Source organism: Cynara cardunculus (genome assembly GCF_001531365.2).
Source record: "Cynara cardunculus var. scolymus isolate 2C chromosome LG 16, CcrdV1, whole genome shotgun sequence".
Classification (NCBI taxonomy): Eukaryota; Viridiplantae; Streptophyta; class Magnoliopsida; order Asterales; family Asteraceae; genus Cynara; species Cynara cardunculus.
The window spans coordinates 670,361-691,908 of record NC_037543.1 but is presented as its reverse complement, the minus strand read 5'-3'; the positions used below and the strand labels follow the sequence as shown (position 1 = coordinate 691,908).

Below are 21,548 nucleotides of genomic sequence, written 5' to 3'. Positions count from 1 at the left end.
CAGGTTTTGACCCGACAGTCCTGTACCAGTTATGTATAGGTCCAATTTTCCCACAAAAGAAAAGCTTTTATAAATTATAATACAAGTTTTTTAAGTTCTTTTAAGTTTTTCAAGATTTTATATATTTAAAGTGTATTTGAAAACTGAATTTCAAAAATTATAATTATAAAAACATGTATAACAATTTTTTGTAAAAAAGATTTTTTATCCTGCCTCAGCCCAAGACCAGGCCCATATTGGTCCTAATGGACTATTTATTAGTGGGAAAATCACCAAAACGACCAATATATACCTGATATATTAACGAAATAGTCAATTTTTACCAAAATTGCGAAAATTCCACACGGATCGCCCCCGGGGTAAAGGTTTGACTATGGGGGGCGATCCCCCCTTCTTTGACCAAAAAGTACAAAATGGAATATAATTGTTTGGTAATTGTTTACAATGAAATTAGAACACTGAATGGTTAAGGGAGACTCAGCATACAAAACCATTCGAAGGATTTTAGAACCAATTAACTTTTTTTTGTCAAACAAGATTGACCACTTAAAGATTGAAAGACTGTCTCTTAATGAAACTATTAAGAGGTAAACAAACAACTCCTAAGATTTTTGGTTGCCCGGTTTCGAAGGGATCGATTTGGGACCAACATAGAAATGATTTTTAGCCATCTCTAACACACACTCCTCAGCTTTGGTAAAACCTAAGCTCTTGACCTTTAGAAAAATTAGGCTTTATTCATAACAATCAGATACCGTTAGGCCAATGAAATACATGTCTTAAAACAACAAATGTTTCTTTCAAATACCAAAACTCAAGACAAATAAAATCCAAAAGGATTCATACCATGAGTCAAACAAATAACAACCAATAATCAACAGCATAATTTAAAAAAACTCGAAATAACACCGAAACAAAAAGTTGCCAGCTCGGCCTGCAGTTCCCACGGGCCTCGAGCTCGACCTTGGCTTATTTACCAAACTACTCTTCAAACTCAAAATCCACCAAAGACGAATTGCGGTGATGTATGCTTTACTGCTTCTTTTGATCGTTTATCAGTACCAGATATGTGTTCTTTCCATTTAATCAGAGATTTAAGGAAGTCTTTGACCTCCGAAGGGTCACGAAGGGACAAGAAAGCTTTGCTTTCTTTGGGAACGGAAGATACCAGAATTCCATAACCTCGATTTTTCTCTCTCAAAACCTAACGGAAAAATGAGAATACGATCAATGACTTGATTAAAAAAGATTATCGAAACAATTAATTACTCTATCACAAATTAATGTCCACAATGGAAAATGCACACAGTTTTAGACATGTGTAATTATTATGCTCTTTAATTAACAAAAGGACGATTTTACCCTTAATTATAAAAAGAGAAACTTTCTTTGTTTCAAATTAAGGGTAGACATTTACTTTTGAAAGTGGACACTGATTTTGGGATAAACTAAAAATAGTAACATAGATACTTATTTTGATAAAATCATACCTTGAATGCATCTTCATCTGTTCTATCATCTCCGATATAAATTGGAAGCACGTCATCATTGTTGCTTAGCCCTGTTTTGATTTTACAACATTGTATAGAACGGAAAAAAAACAAAATTAAATACTCTCGAGAAACCGTGAAAATATAAATAAATAGATAAAGGCAAAAATCATCAAAATACAACGGATTTTCCTTAATTCTTATTTAATATAACGAAATAATTTTTTTCTCGATCAATGCAATAAAGTATTTTATGTTTTATACTCATTTTGACTGGTAACCTACTGATATTGTAACATTTGTTGACATGTTTGTCAAGTTTATCGTCCCATTTGTCGTAACCCTTTAGTAAACCTTTCGTAATTGGTATAACCAAATGATACAAGATAGCATGTTAACAGTCAAAATGAGTACAAAAAAAGGAAAACTTTGAAACTTTGTTGCATTATTTGTGAAAAAGAATTATTTGTTACATTAAATCAAACTTCGTTGCAGTTTGATGCATTTCGCCTGATAAAAAAATCATATCATACCTAATGATTCAAGTAGAAACTCAACGGCTTTCCCCTTATCCCAATCAATCACAGGACGGACCTCTAAAACCTACAAAGAAATCGAACTTTCAGGTTTATGCATCAATGCATATACATATATACATATCTATAGAGGGAGATTCTGGGAAAAAAACCCCAAAAAAATGAAAACTGAGGAACAACCTAATAACCATTCATCCGTACGATATGCACATATGCATACAAGTAATTGAAGTTGTTTTTTGGTTTCTATGCACATGTGCATTCCCAACAAATTGTGCATACAATACAGATGAATCGTAACTAAGGTGTTCTTCAGCTTTTCATTTTCTTTCGATTTTCCCCCGAACTTGACCCTATAATCCTATATGCATATGACCGATATGCATATACGGTTCTTGCGGATCTTAAACCCCATAAATTATAATCACACACGAGTTTTCAAAATGACAAATTCATATAAAACTCGATGTTCTTATATTACCTTCCGCCCATGAGTTAATTTTAAACGAGGATAATCTTTCAAGACATCATGGACACATTGTGCGATTGTAGGCCAACTCTGCGACACGTACAAAGTATAATCTTTCAAACAAGGATAACTTTCAAGACATCAATTGTAAGCAAAATGCAAAACCAACTGGTTTCTTACCTTCTCATCTACATTACGGTAATGTACAGAAGTACAGAATTTGTGATTTTCCACAAGTGCCCCTGGGATATCCTTCGTCACCTCAACAAGGGTCCTATAAACCTATGCGAAGTCGAAATCTGTTAGCATTTGGTAATAAAAAATTGTGCATATCAAGCATATACTCATTTCTTTCACCGTTCTTTGCTACTTCGTCCTTAGTTAGTTTAGTGGGTCCATATCTTATTTATTGTCTGTGAGTGCTTTAAGCTATGTTTGACAATTTAACTGATAAACTAGTTGTTAGCCAATAATCTAGCTTTTGGCTAATAAGCTACTTGTTAGTTGATAAGCTAACTGAAAAACTAGTCATGTTTGGTAATAACTAAATGACAATGAAATTATCTAAAAGAACATAATGAAATATTACTTGGAAAGATATAAGGGGTATAACTGGAAAAGAAAACGGAAACAATCTTTCTACCCTTCTACCCTTCAGGGGCAGAGGTAATGTCTACATACATCCTAACCCCAAACCCCAATTTGTGTGGGGTTAGTTGGCTTTGGTTTTTTAGAATTTTCTAATGAACATGTTCTCGTATCAAGCATAAATCAGCAAAGATGCAAGTATGACATACCTCATCAATCATTGGTATAAACTCTCTAGCAGGCTGGAAGAAATTTACTTCCTTTCCCTGCACAAGAAACATACACGTCACTCGACCAATAAGGAAAAGGAGTGGAACGACTTTTGCTCAAATACACAAAACGTTCAAGTTTGAATCATGTGGGAGAAAGACTTAAACCCCTCTGCTAGCCTCAGCTGCTGAGCGAGCTCTGAACCGCCTCCTCACATGTGGTTCCCAATGAACGGGTTCCATGTGGGGACAGTCACGTTTGCAGGTAATCAACCTTTTAAGTCAAATATGAGGTAAAACTTATACGAGAAAAGGAACTCCGGTTCAATATAATACCTGCTTGTCAGTAGACCTAATATAGTTTGTATGGTTGATAGACAGTGTGTTCTTGGCAGGGAACATGATGTCCATACCATGACTACCAGCGTAAAAGAGTTCCGTTAGTCCTACTAACTCGTAAACCTGAACAAACATGTTTAAGATGAAAAATGTAAGACTTTTATAGCATCGAGTTATCTATTTTCTTTAAATATAGAGTAACCAATCTTTTCAACTATTATGTTTGCTTTTGTTGTACACAAATCATCAGTCTTGTAAGTAGAGATGCACAAAACCCGGGGTTTTTTGGGCTTAACCGGCCTTTTCAGGCCCTGAAAAAAAGTTGGCCTGATCGGATATAAGGGCGGGTCTGGCCTGGATTTTTTTGGTCCCAACCCTGGTAGAGGCCGACCAAGAACTTTTTTCCAAGTGGTGACACCATTTGACTATAAAAAAATGAAGCAAGGATGCTTTTTAAAAAATCAATCTGTTGGTTAGTTCCTTGTTTTTTCTCTGTGAGGTCATGTGTTTTGAGTCTTTTATCTCAGAAACTTTCAGAAGCATTAATAAACCTGAAATTAAAAGCTAAAAGCCTACAAACCAAGAAAATGATACAAATGGGATTCGAAAACACGCCTAGAAGGGAGTAAGACCAAGCAAACAAACTCTACCAAAAAAAACTTGTGTTATTAATACAGTTTCAAAAAGTATATGATTGCACCCAACAAAATAGTACTGTGGCACCTTTCACGCTCCTAAAAGTTTTTACAATATAACGAAGGAATCAAGCGTGGCCGTGCCATTGTACGCACCAAGTGGGTCCGCCTTTCCTGGCCAGGCTTCAGGTTTGGGCTTTTTGTGCATCTCTACTTGTAAGAATGAACAATTTGGATAAATAGTGGAAATACAAATGCACAAAAAACCAAACATTTTTTCATAAAAATGACAATGCATTTACAACAAAAAGTCAAGTGCCCTTTTAAAAAGGGTTAATGATTCTTTAACTTTCTTGTGATACCTTATCGCGGCTTCTTCCACTGATGATCGCCGTGGAAAAGTACTTTGCAACGCCTTTAACAGCAGAACGCATCTTTAAAATAAAGGAAGTGTGTTAGAACCTTTTTGGGGGTCATAAAGAAAGGAATCGGAAAATTGGAAGGTGTTACTTACATCGTTTGACATAAAAGCACGATTGGGATCATCTACTATCGGTGAGAGCGTACCATCATAATCTAAGAATATCACTACCTCTTTATTATTTGCACGATTTATAATACGATCAAAAGACTTGATGGCCGATGGATACTTGAGCTTCAAGTTACAAAAGAAAAGGAAAAATTAGTAACGGGCAACAAATACCAATAGCATTACTATTGGATAAAGTGATTGGCTTTTCAGTCCATCATATATAAGAGCATCTCCAACAGCTATGCTATTTTAGAAATTTGGGAAATTTTTGCTCCAACAGCTATGCTAAACTCTCCTATGAAATAGAAAAAAAGGAGAGAGAATGGAGAATTTTACAAATTTAGAAGAAGAGAGAAAAAAATATAACATACATGTTGGAGATGCTCAAAGTTTTTTGTTGCGAACATGTCATCATTCTTGCAAAAATGTAAGAAAAGAAACAACCACTACAATAAAATCGGGTTTATTGGACAACGAAGATGTCCGAGTGTCCTAATAGATTACTTTATAAGACTTAAGTTTATAGGACCAAACACTTTATATCCCATCTAAGAGTGTTGTATTAAGTTAATACGACACTCTTGGGCGTCTTAACAAGCTTTTTATAACTTTTTTTAAACTAAGTGTCCTATTAGCCCTTTTATATGATACTAATTGAATAAATGTCCTATAAAGATATGTTTATAGGACACTTCACTTCTCAAAAGTGTCCTACAAAAGGGCTAATAGGAGAACTTGTTTCGAATGTGTCCTAAAAAGCTTGATAAAACCCCCAAAAGTGTTGTATAAACTTACTCCAACACTCTTTAGTTAGGACACAAAGCAGTTTGGTCCGATAAAGTAATCTATTAAGACAATTAAACACTTATGTCATCCTATAAACCCGATTTTGTTGTAGTGAACCATTTTGGACAAAAGTACTTGGCATTTTCACAAGTACAATGATCAATTTGCATCAAAAGGCCAAGTGTATCCAAACAAAACGAGCCCGGTATAATCTACCCTGGATCTGGGCGGGATGGATGTGGGTAAGACGTATTAAGACCTGATCTCTACCCTAAAGAATAGAGCGGCTATCTCCGTCAATTTGCATCAGAAGGCCAAGTATGATCAATTAAAAATTTGATCACTAGGAATGGACATAAGGCATACCATCCAAGAATAATAAACAAGATCATTGTCATCAGAAGCAAGCTCAACCCCGACATCTTTAAGCATCTTCTTACTAGGAGGTGAAGAAGATTGCATGGCATCAAGCCAACCATTTGAGAGTACATCATCAAATTTGCCAGGCTTCTTTTTTGGAATCAAGGAGAATGAAGTGCCTGATGAGCGAGTAAACACACTGGAATGGAAACCCAACCTTGTCTGATTTATAAGAGCGGGATCAGCAAGAACAGGAGAAGCATTCGCCGAGCTCAAATCCATTTTAAGAATTTTAGGAGCTAGACAACCAATTTTGCGGGCTTGGTGTTTGAGAAAACCGTTAAGTCACTATTTACCCAACTCTTTTGTCGATAAAAAACCACCTTTTCAACGTTTTCTTATCACTAGTGCCAGGTGAGCAGTCCATTGTGAAGAAGCTAACTCCTGAGATCTGAAAGAAAGCATTCATGTGCTTAATGAGTAACTAATACATTTATAAGGTTATTTAGAATAAAAACATTCTCATGGATTTTTATTTTAAATGCACGATCTTTTGACAGATTTAAGATTTGACTTTGTCTAATAAAAGATGACAAGAATGCCTCAAAATCTGTCAGAAGGTCGTACATTCAAAAAAAAGTAGAAACTGTTAGGTAGTTATTCACCTATATAACCCAAAAGAGGGGGTTATGCTTTCAAACGTACTATTTACCAAGTGTGCCATACCTCATTCTCGAAGCTATGCATTTACAAAACGTCCTCAAACACCATTCTAAATCATACAGGATCTTCGAAACCCAATAATTTTATTCTGTTTTCTGCAGAGAAACAAATATTTACATCACATTAGCATACAACTTCATTAAAATCACTAGTGCTCTCGAGAATGAGAAAATTGGTGTTGTAGAATCACCATATTGATGATCTTAAGGTTTTGATGCCATTTAACCCAAAATATGTTCTTTAGACGGTTATATCGAACACGAAGTTTTTCATAGACTTCTCAAAAAGCTATGTTACTCATTTACAAAATGAAAGGAGTTATTTAGGTATATAACCTTAAATGATATTTTAATTAAACCACGACCTCCTGACCTATTAAAAGAAAAAATGGCTTCATACTCATTTGAAGATCATGGATTTAACTAACATCTCATTTAAGGTCATATACCTAAATACTCTGTTAGTTTCTCAAATTTTGAGCCAATACTTTTAATTTTTTCTATAATACGCCACTTGGACAGTTTCATTCATACTCATCTTCACACTAGTCACATGGACATGCCCCCTATAAACTATAAAGTAGTAAACATTTAGTTACTCTCATGGATCTACTATTTCATCGTAATAAAATAATGTTAATGTTCTTGTTAGAGTCCCATGTCGGCTAGACTTGAACCATTTCTCCTCTATATATGTGGAAACTCCCTTCTCTCCTCAAGGGCTCTTGGAGAATAATCTAATGAGGTTCCACATATTCTTGCAGTTTGCATAGTCAACTTCATATATTTATTTTGCATCATATATGCAATATATAAGTTGAAAATGATCAATATAATCAATTACTTATTCACACAAGCACCACAAAAAGAAATAAGTTAAAGAAACAAATATATTTAAAAAAACCAATAATGACATGTACACTGTTTTTCCTTTTTCTTGATGTGACTCCACAACCACAACAAACCCCCCATTGCTCATGTGTATTGAGGGAGACATAAAACACCAAAATAAGTACTGCAACTTTGTTTTTGTCACATCCTTTATGCAAATTTTTCTTATTTTTGACAACATCATTGTGATTAATTATATTTGTAACTGAGTACTGTTTGTCTGTTGCTGGCACAGTGAAATTGAAGAGAGCAATGTGTTAAAAGACTAATGAGTTCAAATTTCATTCCCTCGTCTTACATGCATTTTCTAGTGCCTTATATCTTCCTAATTTCAAAAATAAAACCAATGAAAAACATGGGAGAAACAATAAGAAAAACGTTACAGAAAACTGGTGTGGAAAATGAATGACTTGTTAATGCATCATTAAATTTTCATACGGGTGTTGCTATATTCACACCCTTTAATGTTGTAATCAGGTCAGATCATGCATTGAGAATGTAAAAAGTAAATCTTGATGTTGATGTATGTGAGAAGAAAATTACATAGCAGATAGAGGTGTATTTCGCAATATGCAAGGGTGCATTTAGTCCATAAATTTATCATATACGTTGGTTCTTTCTTCCAATTGCATTTTGTCCTTGTCCATAAAAATCATTGCCTTCACAAATAACATTGACTTTTGGTTTAAGACCATGACTAATAATCAAACAAACATTAGATTTATCTAGAGACAAAAGGGATACTTTATTTGCCTAGTCACAGTTAAACAATTACATGGTGGAGAGCATAAAAAAGAGAAATTGACTCAAATAGTCATTCCATCCATTTAAATTGGTTTCCTAGTCATTCCTCTCCCGGGTTCACCCAAATGTCACTAAGCCCGCAAAATTATGAATCTGGCTAAAAGACAAAAAATTATGAGAATCAACTCAGGTACGCAATTGCAACGGTGCCACTTGCTAACCCGATGGAATTTGAATCTTTTTTTTGTCTTTTAGCCAGGTTTGCAATATCGCGCACGTGGATATTGCGGATGTAATGACATTTGGGTAAACCTGTGAGAGAAATGGCTAGGAGACAAATTTAAATGGGTGAAATTGCTAATTGAATCAATTTCCCATAAAATAATTATATTTGAATACAAAGACAGCTGGACTTTAACTAACTCAACATAAAAAAAACAAATAAAAATTGTGGCTCATATTCATATTCCCACAAACCATTCTGAATCAAATAAAGCTAAGAAACAACAAAAGGTACATGAATACAGAATACTTCTGAAGAACAAATGCAATTGGAAGAAACATCCAACATATATGAAAATTTTATGATGCATTAACAAGTCATTCATTTTCCACACCAGAAAAAGAATTGTACTGCCTTTTTTTGTAGCATTTTCCTTGTAGTTTCTTCCATCTCCCATGTTTTTCCTTTGTTTATTTTTCAAATCAGAAAGATATAAGACACGAGCAAATGCATGTTAGTCAAGGGTAAGAGATTCAAACTCATTAGTCTTTTAACCAATGGCGGATCTATGAAAGCCGAGCAGGTCCATGCACCCACTCAACCAATTTTCACATGTAAAATAGTTTTTGGCTATAAAAGTACACCCGCTAAATTCTCACAGGTGCTACGGGATATTAAAAGAAAATACAGTGAACATCAATCAAAAAACACACATAAAATCACTTGAAGTCAACCAAAAAAAACTTTCCATAGAAATCAACCAAAAAACTTCAAAAAGATCCGTCTAAACGGTAGAATTCTGCTAAAAGCATACCAGACGACTTTTGTGGCCTTTGATACACCTTAAAAAGGGACACCCGTTGGGCAAAAATCCTATATCCAAGGTCCACGGCTACTTTTAACACATTGATCTCTTCAATTTCAATGTGCCATCAATAGACAGTACTCATTACAAATATAATTACAATGATCCTATCAAAATCACGTACCTGATTAATCCATCAATACACAACAAACGGAGCTGTTTAATCCAATAAATCAGATCTTCATCGAATTTCCATACATTAATTTTACAACATCAGTAAAAACAAACACACAAATCCGAAGAATCAAAACACATACAAAAATCAAACGGAAATGTACATCATAATCAATCAAAATTTACGGAAATTGAGGGAGAGCCACCGTACCTGATTGTTAGGGACGCAATTCGCCGATTGAAGACCGATAAATTAGTGGCAAGAAATCGAGAATGAATGAATCCAACAGAGAACCCTAGAAATCGTTGGGGATGAAAGAAAGGGGGGGAAGGGAAGGAGAAGTGGGTAAAGAGAGGGGAGGGAATTTATAGAGTTTGATGGGTGCGAAAAAGACGTGCCAAACAAGCAAACCAACCCCCATTGAATATGGAATTTTCAAATAAATTACATCTAAGTTTAATTATTATTCTATTTTAACGATTTCAGTATTAATTATATTATTAAAACAAATTATAAATTTATTATTTTAACATATTTTAAAAAAAAAAAAAAACTTTATAAAAAATAATGATATATTTAACTTCAAGGTTGGATTCCGATGAGGATGAGAGTTAGGTGGCGTTTGTTTTTTAAGAGCTGTTGAAGTTTGAAATTTGGTTTCACTTTTGATTTATAAGAGGTGGTGCTCAAGTCTAAAATTTGAATCAGTTAGACTGTTTGTTTTTATATCTGAAGTCTAAAATCTGAATCAATATAAACACGAACAAAGTCTCATAACGACTAGAACCAATATTCATTTTGCATTAATTGTGTCGTCGTCATCCCCTTGCTCGTTGGTTTAATCATACTTAGAAAATAAGGAGAAAAGAGCTACGAAAAGAGAGGTATCAAACCAATAATAAGATGAAAAGATTGATAAACTTTCTGAAACAGATGAAACTAGTGTTCCTAATGAACAAACCCCTCTTTACAGATATGAGAGGCAGTTTGCAAAAACTAAACAAGTAAGGTCATCTTCATCAACATGATGATGGTCTTTCCTGTTATGAATCACCACATACAAAACCAAAAAACAAAAATCTCTACTGAGATGCAACAAGTTTAGCCATGGGCAATGCATCAGTGGCTGACAAATTTGACTAGCAAAATTTTTGCCATTTCTCCTGTTGTTTCTCCTCTTCTTTGCTCTCGTCTTCCTCCTCCATAACCGCACTGTAAATCAACAACACAATGCTTCGAGTTGCCTCTCGTGCTTCAGGGAGTCTATCTTTTAACAATTCAGCTGACATTTGTACTAACAAAACCAATCTGTAATCTCTCATCTCTTCCACTTACTAAAAAATCATATCACAAATTAGATTAAACGAAGCTAAACTGACTTCTATCCAAAAAACAAAGCAATTGTTTATGTGAAACAACAAAACAGTACACCAAAAAGAGAGTGATTTCACATACCATCTTTGAGACACAATGAGAGATTGAAACAACAGCTTGGCTCTAACTCTCATGAGATTGAAATATGAATTATTGGGATAATGGGAAATCATGAGATTAGGAATGTCATAATACAGAACGGAATGTGAATTTGTTTCTACCATACAACTTTTCATTTGCTTTCACCTAATCTACTACTTCCCTTCAAGAGATAACATTACTAAACTGTGTGGTAAATGGGACTGGTGTGGAAGAAGCAGTCGAGGAAGATGAAGAGCAGAAATATAATTGAGCAGCCGAGGAAGATGAAGAGCAGAAATATAATTGGGTAACTATTTCAACTATATATATACCCAAACCTGACTCGTAAATGTATCAAAAACGATTTAATATACAGGGTCGCTCTTGTGTCTTTTGTTAAAGAATGGTGTCTTAGACCTATTGAGCAAAGTAAATTATACAACAAGCCTCTGTTTGGTTGTTAAGCTGTGTTTGAATGAAAGCCAAAACCATGGTAAAGAGGTCTGTTTGAAAATTATTTATTCTTTTATAGGTATCTATCTGTCTTGTATCATGCAATGCACCTATAGATACCATAAATAAACCTTTGTTTATCGTAATTTCGTAAAACCAATCGGGAGATTGTGGAGAGATTGATTTGCAGAGATTGATTTGGATAGATCGGTAGCTTGAGACCGAGCGAGAGATTGATATGGTGTCCAGATCGTATGATATGGATAGATTGGTATATGGTGTCCAGATTGGTATGATTTGGTAGCTGGAGATCAAGCGAGATGTATCTCGTTGCATTGTGTGACTAACCTTCTAGTTTATAAAAATGACATTTTTCTCTTCTACTCAAAAACCTGAAAATTTTCTTCCCTCCTTTTCCCTTTTCTCTCAAAAACACAAATTCGTATCAAATAAAATCAACCATAACAGATATCAAATGTACTAATTAAATTGATACTGATTTAATTCAGTTTGGATAAATATTATTAATATGCAAATTAGTTGATACATATTACTAAAAATCATATACTAGAGTACTACTATATTATATTAACTTTTATATATTTAAGTAATTAATTAATTATTTGTTATTTATTTATTAATTCCATAAGTTTTTAACATCGGAATTTGAAATTTTTTCCTTTTTTAACTGTAGGTCTACGGATTAACTTACGTATACATGATTAAATCTGGGGGTCCGGGAGAATAGCCAAGAAGATTCCTAAACTTTCACAGTCTATGTAGACAGATTAATTCACACAAATAGTTTTATTTATACAAGACTTAATGAAAAACAAACCAAACAATCTTGTATTTTGAGACGAAAAAATAACAATAAAGTTTGTACCAAGTAAAATTAGTTGATAAACAGTTAAAAAAATCCATACTTACTACAAACTGGTTGATACATGATATGAAAAGTTAATATTATAAACCACAAGGGTGGTGCATGATTGGTTTGAGCTTGAGCTCCAAAAGTTAAAAGTGTCTGGAGATCCCAGGTTCAAATCCAAGTAGAAATAAAAATCTACTTGTGGCCACGAAGGTTCAAATGCGGTGACTTCTTTGAAAGGCGTTGACTTTCATTATCAGGGTATCTTTGACCTACTTGACAGGTTTCCTTATGGGTGAGTTCGTAGGTGGCTTTCTCCTAGCGAAGCCGGATCAAACGCAATTGTTGGATCGGGCTTTTGCTCATTGTCCAAGATTCCCCACTGCTCTCCCCGCGGATAAACTCACTTATTTGACACAATTCTTCTGGTCTTGCCTTTTCTCGTCTAAAGATGAAGGCTCCTTGTAGAGCTAGAAAGTTGATACTTTCTACTACCTGCAAAGCAGATGGTCGTCCTAAAATTAGTCGACTCACACAACGAGTTATATATCCAGGTGAATAAAATAAAGTCATATAATTTTCAATTTTTCATCTTAAAAATCACTGCCTTTGGTTTGCTTATTTATATTTACTTTAAATATCTGTGAAATCTATTTTTTATGAATTAAAATAGATTTTAAATCCTTTTATTTTTTGATCATTCGTAAGTATTATAATATAGATAACTTTGATTTTGATTTGATTTTTTAAATATATTATTAATAATCAAATATTATATATTTTAACTGAAATAACTATTATTTATTTCTATATAAATAATCACATAAAATATTATAAAAATATTTATTAAATTTGATTTATATTATTAAGGAGACAATGATCATGCCACAATGGAATCAAATTACTTCACATACAAGCAAACATGGCTCATAAAACCCTCCAAGGGCCAACTTTCCATTTTGTTCAAGAGGTCAAACCAAATGCCTTTTAATCTAACGGTATCGTAGCTTTTGTCTTCTTAAGATATCAGGAGTTCAAACCTCATTAAAAATGAGAAAGGTGTGTGAGTTTATTTGTTGCATTTGCCGATGATTACAACCATGAGGAACATGTGTGTGCTTACATTTAAGTTATTAAATAACTGTATCTTTAATGGCGCTTTTCATATGAAACAACAGTGTACAGTGTTATAATGTCAGAATAAGACATTGAAAAAAATAGAAACAAAACATCAGGAAAACGAGGGAAATGTGTTAAAGCCAGCGATCGAAGAAAACGTGTCCTTAAGGCAGAATCTAGGAAACGTGGTAGACCACTTAAGTTCGGGTTTACATCGTTTTTGTAGTTTTGTCATGAATGACATATAGAATGGTTTTGTGATGAAGTAGACCATGAAGCTGACAGTCCACAGTCCGTCACAATCTATTATCGATCCCGCCCCGCCCCCGCCCCCGCCCCTGCCCCTCCTAAATATTTTATTAACTGTATTGAATATTTTTAATAATACTGTTTACGTTAAAATTGCTGAAACAAGGTAGTTGTTGGTTGAATATAATTTCTTTAAAGATTTTGGTTTTTTAATACTCTATTTTAGGGGGGGGGGATAATATATAGTATATTTTTTTTTAAGTATATATATAATATTTATATACGATAAATGCAACAAATAAACTCACATACCCTTCTCACTTTTAGTGAAGTTTGAACCCCTGATCTACTATGGCCAAAGACTACGATACCACTAGGCCAACGACATTTTTGGTAAAATACAGTATAATTGTTGGAGACGCTCTAATAAATTAAATCATTATTTTAATACCACCATTTTAGTGATCATATTTAATGCTTAAACCATTTATAAAATGTATAAAAAGATATTAGTGGATCATATTAGTGACCTCTTTTGACAAGAATAACATATTAACTATTTTCAACAGGTATGTTATAATATAATTTTTTTATAGATATATGAGAGTTTTATGTTTCAACAGCTATGCTATCAGCTATATTGTATGGTAGACTAGAAAAAAAGAGATAATATAAAAATTTCTAAATTCAGATAAATATCTGAAACATTATATAAGATAGATAAATAATATTTTGGTTTTTTTTTCTACTAATAAAAGATATTAAAAAATAAATATTTAAGAGAAATAAAATATATTTTTATTAAATATATAAAATATTTAATAATATAATAATGATAAAGTTGCTAAAATACAGTAGTTGTTGGAGTTGCATCTGATTTTTTTTTTATTTTTGATATTATATTTCAACATTTTACCTGGTCTAATTCAAAGTCATTTTAATTGGTTAACCAACTCATCTTATTTTTGTCACTTCTACAAAAACTAAAATAGAGTCAACTACAATTTTGGACCCTGTAGTTTGTCAAAAATAACATTTTTTGTCCCTACAGTTTTGAAATTATAAAATGATCATCATGGTTCGGAAAAAATGTTCAAATTGGTCTCTCGACTGTCAAAAGTTTCGTTAAATGAGGGCATTTTCGTTTTTTTATCGAAGTTTTTGTTAGGAACTCACATGTCACTTTTTAGAATGAATATTCATAGTAACACAATTTGTCATGAACCAATATGTCTTTCCTTAAGATGAATATGAAATAACATATTCATGATGAAAATGAAAAGGTTATTCATCATGAAGCACACATTCATGATGAATATAGAAGTATTATTAATCATGAATAACACAACCATGATGAAATATGAAAGTGTTATTCATCATGAATTACGCTTCAACACTTCCATGACAAATATAGAAGGTTTATGAACGTGTTATTCATCATGAATAACACGTTCATGATGAATAACACGTTCGTATCTATTTTCGTTTTTACTAAAAAAGACCATCAATGGCAAAACTTTGACTCCGCATGTTTATATCTTAATGCAAGGGTGGAGGCAGGAATTTTTACCAAGGGTGATCCTCTTTAGTAAAACCAAAAACAGATACATGATGATATTATATTCATGGCAAAGTTCAATCAAAATAAATATACATTTCAGAAGTCAGTAACACTAACCTGTACATATTCAACAATAAACTCGACATGTTTTCATTTTTTTTAAATATCAATGATATTTTAATTAGTGGCGCAAAAAATTCAAAGCGTCAACTGGATTTGGAACGAGAGAAGAAACTAGAATTCTGGAACGGAAAAGAATAACTGAAATTAGGTATTTGATCGAGTGGGTCATCAAGTACAATAACGATAAACAAATAAAAATTGGACCTTATTTATAAATTAAAAACTTTGCATACAAGGGGCATGGACGGACCTATATTTTTTTCCAAATGATGACATCATTTGATTATAAGAAACAAATATCCGGATATTTTTCACAACATCATAATTGATGTATGTTGATTAGTTCATTGTTTTTCATATGTGAGGTCTTGTGTTCAAGTCTTTTATTGCAAAAAAAAAAAAATCGAAATTAAAAACTAAGAAAATGACATTAATGAGATTTGAACTCGAGTCCCAGTGAAAGAAAAATCTTGCAAACCAACTCTATCAATGAAAATTTGTGTTTTATTGTAGTTTCAAAATATATATAGTGACACACAACAAATTGTTGCAGTTGCACCTTTCACGAACGTAGTTCTTTTAGTTTTTGACGGAAGGATAATACGGTGCCACTGAATTGGGTCTGTCCCTGTGACGGCTGCAGTGAGGCCTCTGGGCCAAAGCTGGTTTTGCTCCTGTCTTAATGAATATGTCTCGTATTACGTTATAAGCAGTTCCTAGGTTTTAATCAACTTTAGATTCCTAACGAAACCTGTCTGTATACCATTTTAATATATTTAAAAAAATATAAAAAAAATAAACATGTGGACATATGGCAAAAAAGGAAATTATATTGACTTTTTTATAAAGGAATAAAATCTGAAGAGGTGGTTACAGGAATATAGCACTATGTGTTTTTAAAAGCTTAGTGAGAAAGCTACGTGGCAGCATATGCTGACGTTGACTGACGGTTAGCACCTCTTTTTGTCTGCCTATTTTTGTGATTTGCCATAAAAGGAAAGCGTTCTGACGAGGGCACGCGTCGGATGCTGACGGGACAGTAACTTTAGTTGACTCATGTCCTACGTGTTCTAAAAAGCTTTACAATAAAAACATTTATTACATCTTTGTTTTATTAACCTGGATATTCAACATGTTATGCGAACCGACTAATTTTAAAATGACCATCTGTTTTTCAGATAGTTTAGAGTTACTGTATTTGAATCTACGTGGCTACAAGAGGATTTTTATTCCTCCTTCGATTTGAACCTAGGACCTCTTGCCCTCCTGGTACTTTTGACTTTTGGAGTCAAACTTAAACCAATCAGGCACCACCCTTATGGTTTATGATATGTTTTTTAAGGAGGTTTTTAAGACATTAAGGGCCGTTTGGTAGTTGTTGAATGATTAAGTGGTTGGAATGATTAAGAGACTTTCATGATATAATGCAAAATGAAATATAATTGTTTGGTAATTATTTACAATGAAATTAGGGTGTTGAATGATTAAGGGAAGCCCATTATACGAAATCATTCAGAGGGTTTTAAAACCATTAAGAGACATAATCTTGTTTTTGACAAACAAGATTCAACTGTTAACGATTCAAAAACTGCCTCTTAGTGGAACAATTAAGAGGTAAACAAACAACCCTTAAGTGGTTTTTATATGTTTTTCGTATTTAATTAGTTTTTTTAATAGATTTGCTATTGGTTATTGGATCGATGGATAAAAATATGCTTTAAATAATTTTATAACATTGAGATGCAACTAAAAGAACTATTTGCATTTTTCTCATAGTTCGAGAGTGTTGCCTGAACGAAAACTCATACATCTCTGTCGAGCTTCTACCGTTGTTTATTTGTTTACTTCTACTATGTGGCAGCGCCATAAATTGATACAACTGGGGAGAACTAAATAAAAATGAATTTTAATTTTATGAAAGCGACAAGAACACTGATATTATATTGATGAAATTTGATATTTACAGATTTAACAATGAACTGATCTCTATAAGGTTTATCAGTTACAAGAGTATAGGGGAAGATGCGTCGTCGTCAAAGAAGGCAAAAAGGAGAAAAACAATCGTAAAAGGGTGAGTTTGGTGAGACAGAAACCGTCAAGTTGGGAAGGGTAAACGATTCATCGACAAATACTTGATATCTGAGTGTCGACTGCTTCACCTGCAAATACTGGATATCATTGTTCCTGTAGATTATTCTACTGATATCTGGATCACCTGCAAACACAAAGGAAAACGAAGAGGGGGAATGAATAGATGGGGTGGAGAAGAGGAGGAAGTTCGTCTCACCAGCACAACTGTTAATAACGATGAATAAGGAAAAAACGGATCAGTTGCAGCCTCTCGCTCCATTTATTTTGTACTCGTATCATTTATTTTCTCGCTCCATTTATTTTCTTCCAATACTAGAAACATATTTTTTGTGTTATTTCTATAATTATAATGGGAAAATAAAATTATTAAAATAATCACAATTTTTTTTATTAATCTGGATATCCAACCCCCTATGCGAGTCGACTAATCCTAATACGACTACCTGCTTTGCGGGTAGCCAGAGTTATCGCATTTGAACCTCCGTTATCACAAGAAGATTTTTCTTCCTCTTTGGATTTGAACTTGGGACCTCTAAATACTTTTGATCTTTGAAGTTCATGCTTAAACTAATCAGACACCACCCTTATAGTTAATAATCACCATTTTGCTGTTGGTTTAATATCAAAATGGTGTTGTAAGTTGGAGTTGGCCTTCGAGTTCAATTTTATTGCTTTCTGAACTGTATAATATTTAAATAAAAATATTAAATTTTAATAACTTTAAATTTAAAAAAAGAATGATATATACAGTTATATATATATATAATTATTAAAAGAATTTAAATATTTATATTTTAAAGAAGAGCCATGCCAAATAATGACAATTCACATGTGGTCTAATAAAGTAGTACTGCTTGCTTTGCTTTATTTAGTAAGGGGGATACATGCAATCACATGCCTTTGAAACTCTAAAATTGCTCAATTATTATATCTTTTTTTTATTTGTCAAATTTATAATTTTGAGTTTATAAAGTATCTTTAATCTTACTATTTAGAGGCTGTTTGACAGTTGTTGAATGGTTAATAGGCTCTCATAATATAGTATAAAATAAAATATAATTGTTTGATAATTATTTACAACAAAATTAGAGCGTTGAATGGTTAAGGGGGCCCATGATACAAAATCATTCGGAACGTTTTAGAACCAGTAAGAGACATATAATTTTTTTGTAAAACAAGATTCATCTCTTAACGATTCAGATGTTTCCTCTTTATTAAGATGTAAACAAACAACCCCTTGTATTTAAATTAATATAGAAAGTGAAATGCATAGAAAATAATATGAGAAGCAAAATAATACATTATTATCTCAATCATGTTCCATATATTACAAAAATATATTATCTTTTCTTTACTTTTTTAACAAAACAAAATAAGCATATGACATGATATATATATATATATATATGTATATATATATATATATATATATAGACTTGGGATTATGTGAGACCAATGGTTTTTCGTGAGACCCGTAAGACCAATTCTAAACCCTTGGATTAGATCTATAATCTGAAAATCTAAACATTCATAAACGCCACGAGACTTCTCAATAATTACAAAATTGCCACCGTGCAATTTAGACCATTAGATCTTTAACTTATAAAGTCGATCAATGAACATAAATTGGTCTTACGGGTCTTATGAAAAACCCTTGGTCTATATATATATATATATATATACACACTTATACATATAATAAAGAATGTCAAATATTTATATGGAGCTCCCTGGCTTGGCCCAGGACCGGCGGAGGTCCGATTGGGACCGGTTTAGGATCGTCGGTTAAGGACTGGTTACACTTTTCATCAAAAAACAAAGCCGGGCCTGACTCGGTCTGGGATCTATTATGGGCCCGGCCCGATTTTTTTCCAGAAAATGTTATGTTTTTTATAGTCGCTCATATGACCTTTTTTTTTCACTTTTGTTCCATTGATTCTTTATATACAATATAAATAAGTCATATGGCGTATGGAGGAATATATCAACTCAAAAATGCAAAAAAGACGTTCACAATTCTCATTATAATTCGTGATTTCGGCTCGTGTCCAATTTCCATTTTTAACAAATTATAATAAAATGTATATTTTAAGTGTATTTTATTGACTATATTACATATTTTAAAGTGTATTACAATAACGTTTTTGTATTCTTTAAAAAAATTAAATGTAAAAAATCAATTTTTTCTTTAAAAAAAGTGGGACCGATTTGGGTCCGGCCCGGGACCGAGACGTGGATCAGTTACAAAGTATCTTAATCGGGCTTTGGGTCTTTGGAGTTATTTTGTGTATGTTATCGCCATCACACCGCCACCCACCACCACTCATCCTCAACACCAACTACTGTCGTCATCACAACTGCCACCAACCCCAACACTACCACGTCATCATTGTCGTCATCACAACCACTATAGGATGGTCATCGTTTTCTAACGATATCCTTGTTTGAACACTTGAACGTAACTCAAATCGTTGTTGATTTCTACTCGTATTTACGATGACAATTAAATCGTCTACAACACTTGTCTTTGAATTTTTTTCTTACAGAAATTACTTTTCATGTGCTGGTTTTTATAGCATAATCAATTACCGTTAAAACTTACAGCTGTAAAAATCAACGACGAGCCAATTTATTAAAAAAAAATATATTAATATAAAAAATATATGATTTATTTGTATGTAGTCATTATCTCTTGTTCATCTTCATAACATAATTTACAAGTTACAAGTGTTATTTAACAAAAGAATCTTTTTTTTTAATATTTTTATTTTTTATTTTTATTTGTTAGAGCAACTTGAACAAATAAAAATCACTATATAAATCAAGTTGGTAAAAATAATTAAACAATATTATTGCAAGTGAAATGATTCTTTTTGTACTTTCTTTTATTTAAATTACAAGTAATATAATATAATAAATCATAAGGGTGGTGCCTGATTGGTTTAAACTTGAATTCCAACGTTTAAAAGTACTTAGAGGTCCCAGGTTCAAATCCATAGAGGTTCAAATGCGGTGACTTCGGACTACCCACAAAGCAGATGGTCATCTAGGAATTGGTCGCCTCGCATAGCGGGTTGGATATACAGGTTAATAAAAAAAAGTAATATAATATAATACATGATTATTTTTTACAATTTTATTTTATAAATTTATGTGACTTTAAAAAAAAGAGGATTTTCAACTTTTTATCAAATTTATTATATATATATATATATATATATATGTATGTATGTATGTATGTATGTATGTATTTGGCGGACGATTTTGTCCAAACCGTCCAAAAAAGGTTCCGGACCGTAGACTGAACCGCCCGGTTTTGCTATTTTCCAAACCAAACCGGACCGCCAATTTGCTTAAACCGCCAAAAAACGATCCGGTTTGAGCGATCAAACGGTTTTTTTGAACACCCCTACATCCAACTACCATCAACTAATAATTAGTAGAAGATACTCGCACAATGCAGTGAAATACATCTCGATTTTAATGTTTCGTTTTTTTTTGTCTCAGTCGATGTTATAATATGGTTTTATGTGTTTTTGAGAAAACGATAATGTTTTTTTGAATAAAAATATAAATATGAAGATATCATAAAAAAGTGATTTTTTATATATTAGTACTAAACCAAGTATTTAAAAATTCCCCTTTTTTTGTATATTTTTTAATTCATATTTTTTTATTTAATAATATAATTTTTTTTCAGATAATAATTAAGTATTTTGTTACAACTCAATGATTATTCTAATTATATTTTAGATTTTTTGTATTTAAAATAAGATGTTTATCATTTATTTGATTATGTTTATATACAATTAGTTACACAAATTCAAACATAAAACTTTAATAGGTTGTATTTACGCACAATTTACTTGTAATCTTGAATTTTAAGTAATATGCATCAATAAACAGTACTTCATCACAAAAGATGGTTTTTAAGAGTTTTTATTAAATGCTTTATAATATAACTAGAAGAATACTCACGCAATACAGCGAGACACATCTCGATTTTAATGTTCTATTTTATTATTTGTCTTTATCGATGTTTTTATGTGTTTTTAAGAAAACAATAATGATTTTATTTTTGAATAAAATATAAATTTAAAAATATCATAAAATTTTGAAAAA

At 32.5% G+C, this 21,548-nt stretch overlaps 1 protein-coding gene across 1 annotated transcript; it reads right to left on the bottom strand.

Moving 5' to 3' along the window:
• Positions 1–757: 757 nt before the first annotated feature.
• Positions 758–6,226, bottom strand: LOC112529437 (probable trehalose-phosphate phosphatase F). The gene is made up of 10 exons (XM_025140718.1): positions 5,951–6,226; positions 4,781–4,921; positions 4,629–4,700; positions 3,629–3,754; positions 3,293–3,349; positions 2,676–2,777; positions 2,508–2,585; positions 2,024–2,093; positions 1,491–1,561; positions 758–1,204 (listed from the first exon to the last, which is right to left on the bottom strand). The coding sequence occupies exons 1-10, from the start codon at positions 6,224–6,226 to the stop codon at positions 995–997; spliced, it is 1,203 nt and encodes a 400-aa protein (XP_024996486.1). The 3' UTR covers positions 758–994.
• Positions 6,227–21,548: the final 15,322 nt, after the last annotated feature.

Coding starts and splice junctions, on each gene's coding strand:
- LOC112529437 (XM_025140718.1), bottom strand. CDS start 6,226: ATGGATTTGAGCTCGGCGAATGCTTCTCCTGTTCTTGCTGATCCCGCT. Junction 3,755..4,628: donor GTGGAAGAAGCCGCGATAAG/GTATCACAAGAA, acceptor ATGTTTGTTCAG/GTTTACGAGTTAGTAGGACT. Junction 1,205..1,490: donor CAGATGAAGATGCATTCAAG/GTATGATTTTAT, acceptor TTTTTCCGTTAG/GTTTTGAGAGAGAAAAATCG.